At 40.2% G+C, this 9,548-nt stretch overlaps 1 protein-coding gene across 1 annotated transcript; it reads right to left on the bottom strand.

Annotated features, from left to right (window-relative positions):
* Positions 1-1,197: 1,197 nt before the first annotated feature.
* Positions 1,198-5,637, bottom strand: selenos (selenoprotein S). The gene is made up of 6 exons (XM_069658340.1): positions 5,335-5,637; positions 4,429-4,560; positions 2,982-3,088; positions 2,816-2,902; positions 1,950-2,022; positions 1,198-1,848 (listed from the first exon to the last, which is right to left on the bottom strand). The coding sequence occupies exons 1-6, from the start codon at positions 5,438-5,440 to the stop codon at positions 1,769-1,771; spliced, it is 585 nt and encodes a 194-aa protein (XP_069514441.1). The 5' UTR covers positions 5,441-5,637; the 3' UTR covers positions 1,198-1,768.
* Between the last annotated feature and the right edge of the window lie 3,911 nt (positions 5,638-9,548).

Here is a 9,548-nt window from a genome sequence, read left to right as displayed (position 1 = left end):
CAAAGGACATCTCAATGCCTCTGCCATGTAGTCTTGGCATATAAAACAGAGCTTCCAGTCAGTCTTGGCTGTGCAAGAAGTTGATGGTCCTTGACCATCAAGATTCACCAGTTTGAATTTCTTTGACATTTTCTCAAACAAGAAAAATATTTTTTTGCAGTAAAGGCCGAGGGACTATCCTTTTACCACTTTTGATCGCAGGGAAACACATTCAAGTATGGGATACAACTAGGTTCAGATAAGAAAATTGCCCTACACGTAGCCTGATTGTTCATCCAGTACCATTTAATTCCTGTGTCATTGGATCAAAATTCTAATTCCAATAAAATAGATACTAGCTCTATTTTATAGCAATTCCAATATTGATGCCTGCCATGGCTGCCATCTTGAAAGAAACAGTGGTCATATTCAATTGTGAGGTAGTAGGAAGCTTCTGGCCAATTCCAAAGTTCCACATTTGAATTCTACATCATAAAAAATGAATGATTTGACACTGAGATCACCCTTATCAGACAGTCATACCAGTTACGCAATCTTGAAAAATGGCGGCCATCTTAAATTTCAAGACAATTACTGAGTACTATGTATGGTAAATAAATTCAACTCATTTTGTCTGTAATATCATATTATATCCATCACACAGAAAACAGTTGTTGCTGGCGGCCAGTTTCAAAAATGGCTGCCATGGACGCCATGTTGAAAATTCATGATGCCTCCATATCCAATTCTTTTGGGAATGCCTTTGGCTATAAGTGTTCCAAATTTCATGCTTTTATCACAAACTGAACAATTGTTTTATCTGCCCCTCTAATAGAGCATCCAAAGTCCGAATCCTAACCTGCTCCATGTGTCAGCTACAGGCTTAGAGACATTTTTAAAAAGCGCTCACACTGGTTCTACTCCTGTAAAGTTCAATGCACCTGCACTTCATCTGCAAAAGGAAGAGTTACAGGTGAAATAAAAAAAACCCACATTTTCCTTCATCAGCAGGTGTGAATCCTTATTTTCTTTTGTTATATTGGTGAATTTTAAAGGGGTCCCAGACATTCGTTGGTTCTAAAAAGTACATTTTCAATGTTGTCGCTTCACGGTTTATGATGGGTTAACCAGGGTCGGCTATCGGTTTCAGACAAAATCTTAATTAGCATCCCTATAAGTAAATGTTTATAAAACCACGCCCAGCATGCAGATATCGGATATCTTTTTATTGCATACAAATGTGTGAAACAGTATAGGCATACCCGTGTTACATTTTAAATGATGAAAATGTTTAGAACTATATATTTTGAATGTACCATTTGTTGTAATTACCCATGTGTCCACCAGCTACAGCTGTTGTACACACCTGTAAAACATATCAGCAAAAAAAAAACAAAAAAAACACACTGACTGTGAACTTCATCAGCCATACCTACCAGTTACATACCGTTTACAGGAATGGCTTCATTTTCAAGCTTTCAATTCCAAAATGCATTTACCCCTCAACCACATGACTCATGATCACATGATCTTTGATACTTGAAGGCTGCAGCACAGAGCGATTACAAAGATTACAAAGTGATTGGTAAAAAATCTAAAACAATAGCAGGTTTTGGCTATTAATAATGCTAACTGATCAACACACAGCGGAAGTATGGAGCAAGTTAAAGAAAATCTGAAGAAAGTGTGGGCTTGGAGACATTGTCAGCTTTGTTCAGTCAGTCAGTGTGTACATGAGGAGGTCAGATGCCAAAGGTCACACAGACCATGTCTCTGACACTCTTTAACCTCATCCACCCGATGACGGCCCCCTCCGGCCAGGCCGCCAGGAACAGGAGCCTCCCCCCTGTCCAGTCAGGGGGTTAAAGTCTAAAAACACACACAAGAACAGAATGGAGACTGAGGGTACAGGACACACACACACACACATACACACAGATATCTGGACATGTAAGACATTTGTTACATACCTGCGCTGCGGAGTGGCTTCTTGTCAGTCTTTGGTTTCAGCACTGTTGTTGACGAGCCGGCCTCTTCAGTTGTCTGTAGTAATACGTATTCATCAGAATATTATTGGATAGCCCTCATTAGCCTTTACAATCTCTACCAATTACTGTTTCTTACTCATAGTCGTCTGTTAGTAGAACCCGGAGCAGTTGTGACAGTTATCTGGCCATGTTAGTCTAGTTTACATTAAAGGTGAAGTGAGTTTTAAGCATATAGGTTTCTTATTGTCCCACAGCACACTCTATTCATCCTAGCTGTTACATTATAAAATGTGCTTTTCTTTTAGTTCAGTATCAAAGACTGAATGTAGCTCATTTGTAAAATTGTCTTCTCTCAGTGGGATGAATGTAGTCTACTTTCAAATTATTAACCATTATTATTATTTATTATTAACAATTTCTGAGGAAATATTCAATGTGACAATGTGTGTGTTTTCTAGCTTGTGCTCGAGCCAGTAAATTCTCAAGTTCTCTGTTTGACATCTCCACATCACTAACATCTGTATCTTTAATATATAGAGTATTACCGCCTGTAAAAACACAGAATAAAGCAGTTTCGTTTTAAAAATCAGTGTTTTTCCATGCTCTTCAGGAGTCATGGCCATGTGACTTTAAACAGTCAGAAGGTAATCTGTAAATGTTTTCATGTTGGGCCAGTAACATTAACTTTCTGCCAAAACGCTACATGTACATGTTTCTGCCCATCAGGATAGTCGTATTAGAAAATCTATTCAGGGAACAAATAAACAATTAAATAAGCATAAAAAAATGTTACCTCACTCAGAATGAAGAAACTGCAGAAGTTACAGACGATTAAACTTGAAACTCACCTGAACATTTTTACTTCCTTTGTAGCTCTTTCCCTGCTGCATACTCTCCCATATCTCAATTTTCTGCCTCCTTTTCTCCTCCTCTTGCTGTGCACAAAACACATCACAATTTTGGTTTGACATCATTGACAGCCTTAAAAACATTTTTATTTCACGACTACTGCACCTGTTTCTGTTTCTCTCTGAAGATGGCTGCTTTGGCATCAAGCTCCTCCTGCATCCTTCTCCGAGCTGCTTCCATGGCCTCTTGTTTTCTGACCACTAACACAGCATCTATATTAAGAAATCATAAAAATCATCAAGGCTATTTGATCAATAGTTTGAGTTAGTTGACGTAAAAAGTGTGATGATATTCTATAGTTTCTGTTTCTCCAAGTCATGTCATGATTTGGACTGTTGTGAGACAAAATGTAACTGTCACATGAGACTCTCAAAATGCTGCTGCCTGCAGATGTTTTTCTCATCAGAGTCCATGTATTCATGTTGCTTCAAACAAAAGTCACATGTGTATCATTACAACTGTCAGAAAATGCAGTCATACAATGACTGATTTAAATCCATTCACAGGCTTTTCTAAAGAACTGTATACGTGGCTGACATGTTTGAGGAATCAACAGCTGCCACCTTGTTTATAAAAGGTGTGTCAGCAAGGCTGAGGCTCCAATGCAATTTAAATGACAGTCAAACACATTTGTGTTTTATGTCAAATGAAAAAGTGCAATATGAATTACGTACCTAAAAACCAGGGGTACTCAATTAAACTTTTTTCTCAAGCAATGGTCCGGACCATCATAATGTCTGACCTGCGTTATGATTCAGTACCATACATTTATACATTTTGAACATCTGTCAAATCAAATAAAGAAAATACAATTAGGCTAAATAGTTTTTACAACAACGCTAATAACTTTTACACAGAGCTCTCATAATTTAACAATAATAATAATGAATACTTCAATATTGGTAAGGAAATATAGTGTGTGTTTGTATGTTGGGGGGTCTGGGGGGTCTGTATTCCCTGTATTCTCACACACACACACACACACACTGGGTCAGTCGCGATGTTAATCTGAGTGACAGATTTGATCGGCTGAGTAGCGTCACGTGTGATGATTTACAACGAATGCATTGGTCTGCGAGTTTCCTGGACCCCCAAATCACTACCGCAAAGACAAAGAGCTGCGCAGGTTAAAATAGATGCCCTTTTAAAACTATATATAGTTTCGGGTCCGGAGACAACGGCAGTTGGGTTCGGATCCGGACTGCGGTCCACCGTTTGGGGACCGCTGCTTTAAGCTATTTGGCTGGCCAATATAAATATCCTTAAGCCATTTTTTCAGCTTTACCCCATGTGTAGCTACTACTGTTGGGCTATATAGGACAGCTTGGTGTCTGTTTTGTGCTTGAGCTGAGGAAAATTATAAATAATTTCTCGTCACTAATTTACTCTTTTACACTTGACATAAATCTTGAATGTTCAGAGCTCTTCTGAATAACAAAAAACAAATTGCTCTGCACCACATTATGTGTCCAATGTACCTCTATATTATAGAACCCTTGTCTTTAACTCTCCAGCACATATATCAACAAGTATAAGTAGTGCTGCAGCTGACCTTGCTGTGTTTGTGGGGATGAGCTGTGATCACTCTGGCGGAATCTCTTCTTCATCAGATGCTGGATGAGCAGGTAGACCAGCACAGTCACAACCAGCAGGTGCCATCCATACTGGGACAGAAGCTCTGCTGCTGTGGAGCCAAGGAGCACACACACCATTTTCCTTGATTTTTCTTTAAACCTTATTTATATCAAGAGGTTAATAACCCACATCACATCTATGATAGTACAGTTCTTGAACTCATAAACCTAAGCTAATAATATTTCCTGTTCCAATACTTACATTAATGAATATGAAATGCATTATGATAAACATATTTAACATGTCAGAGTATGTGTGTTGGTAAACAAAAGGATGGAGTAGGATTGGTGCTATCGAGATTGTAAACAACTAAATATGTTGTCATAGGACTGACATAAGAAACAATAAATCTATAAAAGAAAAACTAAACAAATACAAACAATAGAGAAAATAAAAAGGGTAGATATAGAAAGACAACGCATATAAAATATAGCAATTTTCATTCATTTTCATATTGAATTCTTATTTATTTCTGCATGTATTTATTAAGATACGTCCAATACTATAACTTTTTCTTTTACAGACTTGTTCTTTCTAATTGCACACATGACTCCATAAAAGAGTCTTATTAGTAAAAAATGCGATGTATCAGGGGAAGGAAAGGTTAACAATGAACCCGTTACTTTTTTAAAGATATTAAATTAAACTCAATTTAAGATTAACTTAATCTTAAATTCTTGACATCGTCTAGCTAATAGAGCTACGCGCAGCAAGATTAGCTAAATTACACGGAGGTTCAAAAGAAGCATGTCACGCTGCTAGCATGCTATCGTGTATCGTTACTTAAGACACTTCTTTGTGTTGTGATATCATGTCAAGTTACCAGCCAGGCTCAGGGAACTCAGATCCTGGTTTTTGAGGTTAGGCTTCTCCACCTGATAAGGCGAGTTGCCGTCGTCGACATCTGTAATCTCCACTTCATCATCCATTTCCGACAAAAATAAACGTTATCAAGTTTAGGAGACGAACACGTCCCCTTCGTGCTGAATAAATAACGTTACCGGCTCTTAAAACACTTCAGATACTGTTCAGGACGTTGTTGTTTTTCGCATCTTTGATTACTTATCGTTGTGAGGACTCTTTCCGGTTTCTACTCTCTTTGCAATAAATGGCTAGCGCTAGCTAAAAACGCACAGCAGCATTTATGATGACGTGTTGCCCTCGCGGTGCGTTTAAGTACCATAGGAGACCAGTAATTATTACTAAGACATACTTGAACTACGTCCTAGCAGCCCCTGTAAGTGCTGGGTTTTCATGCAGTCCAATTTAGCTTGTCTAACTTCACCCTCAGTGAAAAAGTTCAGTTCAATGAGAGTAATAACAGATAAATTGGCTCATTTAAAGAAGGCTCCAGAGTTTACCATTGCCATGGAAGCAGTTCCAACCATAGAGTCTCTCTAGTGGAATAAATATCATTTTTTAATCAATAAAAACATTTCCAGGTTGAAATTTTGTGTCAAATTATTGATTTTTGTGGGTAGCCAGAGAATCCATTCCGCTGTAACCTGCTTACTGTACATTACTTTAAAAAAACAAAAACATTACCTTCATTTTTGTTTTATCCCTGCTTAAGACGTGACAGCCAAAACAAGTCATATCATATAATATGAGAACCCGTCATTTGATCATGTTGCTGATTTTTTTTCTGAAGAGTATGAATTCTGAAGAGTATGAACTAACACGCCAAGCTGAAGTCTTTGTAAACAGTGACAGGGTAAAAGCTGTATACATAAACGACTACTCAGTTTGTTGAAAGTGAAAGTGAATCGGGAGATACACGTAATCAGTGTTAATTTTAGGACTTTAGGACTTTTAAGGAATTTGTATGGACTTATCAGTAGTAGTTTGTAAGGACGCATCGCACCTCCAAATTCTACGCGCTTGAGGAGAACCAGTGTATTAATGTTAATTAGTCTAATTAGTTAAGCGTGTACAGTCCCTCTGACCTAGAAACCCTTGTTCTAGACCAATTTTGTATTGGAATGTTGTAAAGTGCAGATGTAGGACATTCTTTGATAGGCACAAGTTCACATTTTTTTATATTCAAGCAGCATTTCAACCAGACCGTCTCATTTCAGTTCGACTTTAAAGGTCTACGCAGGGTATAAATGGCGCATGATGGATTACCGCATGGGCACAGTGGGCACTTGCCCAGGGCCCAGAGCCAATGGGGGGCCTTTAGCCATAAGAATTAGTCGCTTTTTTATGTGTAAAGTATTTTTGTTTGGAAAATGAATGTTGTTTGAATAAAATAGTTGGAATGTTTTTTTTATAATTTAGCGCTTAAATTCCATAGACTTAATGATGTAGGTTGCAAGGTACATTCACTTTCTATTCATGGTTAAACTAACATTTTGAAAAGGGAGAAACGTATGCTCAGCGGGTTGGCAAAACTCAAACTAAAGAGTTTGTGAAGTGAAGTGATGCTAAAGATGTCGCTTTGATATATCAAATATCCTCAGTTTCGACAAAAAGCAAGTGGGGGGGGGCTGATGCTACAGCACTGCCTCCCAGGGACCTGGATGCTAATGCAGCCCTGGTTGTGGGTTGCCCCATGCTATTGTGCAACCAAATGTTTGTACTTGGTGAGGGTAAAGGCAGTGCACGTTTACTTGGCCTATTTGCATTTGTATAGGGCCCGTGGCGAGTTTGTGCCCGGGGCCCGTGATCATGATAATCCGTCTATGGCGGGACACATTACCTTGGTTAAAAAGGAAAACACACATGCTACATGGATGGAACAGAAAGCCTTTCCTGAATCCGCCTTGATGAAAAAACCTCTGGACTTTTCCACAGTGCCGGCACTTTTCTGTCAAATAAACGTGCCTTTTTGGACGGGTCTGTATCTTTGTTGCTGAGGTAAAGGCTACTTAAGTTTTACAGACATTTACAGTGACATTGTGTAATCCTGTTGTGGCTCAGTGGTAGAGTCGGTTGTCTCTCAACTGGAAGGTTGGCAGTTTGATCCCTAACTGCTAGTCACATGTCGAAGTGTCCTTGGGCAAGACACTGAACCCCAAATTGCTCCCAGAGGCATAGCCATCGGGTATGAATGGACATAGATCTGATTGGAGATTGGTACTTAGGCCTTTGCCACCAGTGTGAATGGGTGAATGTAGTGTAAAAGCAGCCTCAAGTGGTCAGAAGACTAGAAAAGCGCTATTTAAGTGCAGTCCATCCATTTACCATATTGGATAGCTTTGTGCATTTGCAGTTGAGCGAACATTAACTAAAGGCTTAATAACACCGTTAGACACACACTCATTTATGTGTAAATACGACCGGCATTTATTGATTTCACACATTCGCCATATTATACACTGAACAAAAATATAAACGCAACACTTTTGTTTTTGCTCCCATATTTCATGAGCTAAACTCTAAGACTTATTCTATGTACACAAAATTCACAAATTTGTCTAAATCTGTGTTAGTGAGCACTTCTCCTTTGCTGAGATAATCCATCCACCTCACAGGTGTGGCATATCAAGATGCTGAATAGACGGCATGATTATTGCACAGGTGTGCCTTAGGCTGGCCACAATAAAAGGCCACTCTAAAATGTGCAGTTTTATCACACAGCACAATGCCACAGATGTCGCAAGTTTTGAGGGAGCGTGCAATTGGCATGCTTTTTGCCACGTTTCAGAGAATTTGGCAGCAATCCAACTGGCCTCACAACTGCAGACCACGTGTAACCACACCAGCCCAGGACCTCCACATCCAGCATCTTCACCTCCAAGATCGTCTGAGACCAGCCACCCAGACAGCTGCTGCAACAATCGGTTTGCATAACCAAAGAATTTCTGCACAAACTGTCAGAAACCGTCTCAGGGAAGCTCATCTGCATGCTCGTCGTCCTCATCGGGGTCTCGACCTGACTGCAGTTCGTCGTCGTAACCGACTTGAGTGGGCAAATGCTCACATACGATGGCATCTGGCACTTTGGAGAGGTGTTCTCTTCACGGATGAATCCCGGTTTTCACTGTACAGGGCAGATGGCAGATAGCGTTTATGGCGTTGTGTGGGTGTGGGTGTGGGTTTGCTGATGTCAGCGTTGTGAATCGAGTGGCCCATGGTGGCGGTGGGGTTATGGTATGGGCAGGCGTATGTTATGGACAGCGAACACAGGTGCATTTTATTGATGACATTTTGAATGCACAGAGATACCGTGACGAGATCCTGAGGCCCGTTGTTGTGCCATTCATCCACGTCCATCACCTCATGTTGCAGCGTGATAATGCACGGCCCCATGTTACAAGGATCTGTACACAATTCCTGGAAGCTGAAAACATCCCAGTTCTTGCATGGCCAGCATACTCACCGGACATGTCACCCACTGAGCATGTTTGGGATGCTCTGGATCGGCGTATACGACAGCGTGTTCCAGTTCCTGCCAATATCCAGCAACTCAGCACAGCCGTTGAAGAGGAGTGGACCAACACTCCACAGGCCACAATCAACAACCTGATCAACTATATGCGAAGGAGAAGTGTTGCACTGCGTGAGGCACATGGTGGTCACACCAGATACTGACTGGTTTTCTGACCCCCCCGGACCCCCCCAATACAGTAAAACTGTACATTTTAGAGTGGCCTTTTATTGTGGCCAGCCTAAGGCACACCTGTGCAATAATCATGCCATGTCTAATCAGCATCTTGATATGCCACACCTGTGAGGTGGATGGATTATCTCGGCAAAGGAGAAGTGCTCACTGACACCGATTTAGAGAGAAATAGGCCTTTTGTGTACATAGAAAAAGTCTTAGATCTTTGAGTTGAGCTCATGAAAAATGGGAGCAAAAACAAAAGTGTTGCGTTTATACTTTTGTTCAGTGTATGTAGTGGCTAAGTTATATTAAGCCTGCAAAATGTGTTGTCAGTAGGGCCATCTCAGCCCAGGCTTTTAGACAAAACATTTATCAACGAAAGCCTGTATGTCTGAATGGGGCCAGTTTTCGAAACAGAACATGTATAAACCATACAGGTGGACAGCAGTTAACCGGGAAAGTCATCTAACTGCTTGAAAAAAAACTGG

Source organism: Semicossyphus pulcher, unplaced genomic scaffold (genome assembly GCF_022749685.1).
Source record: "Semicossyphus pulcher isolate SPU_LCO1_2020_fin unplaced genomic scaffold, fSemPul1.0.p SCAF_1, whole genome shotgun sequence".
NCBI classification, from domain to species: Eukaryota; Metazoa; Chordata; class Actinopteri; order Labriformes; family Labridae; genus Semicossyphus; species Semicossyphus pulcher.
This window is presented reverse-complemented; position numbering and strand designations above follow the sequence as displayed.

What these genes read in the sequence shown, in the direction of transcription:
- selenos (XM_069658340.1), bottom strand. Translation starts at nt 5,440, where the DNA reads ATGGATGATGAAGTGGAGATTACAGATGTCGACGACGGCAACTCGCCT. An exon ending in GAGTTCCCTGAGCCTGGCTG is followed by an intron (nt 4,561 to 5,334) that starts GTAACTTGACAT and finishes TTGGCTCCACAG; the next exon opens with CAGCAGAGCTTCTGTCCCAG. An exon ending in ATCCCCACAAACACAGCAAG is followed by an intron (nt 3,089 to 4,428) that starts GTCAGCTGCAGC and finishes TTCTTAATATAG; the next exon opens with ATGCTGTGTTAGTGGTCAGA.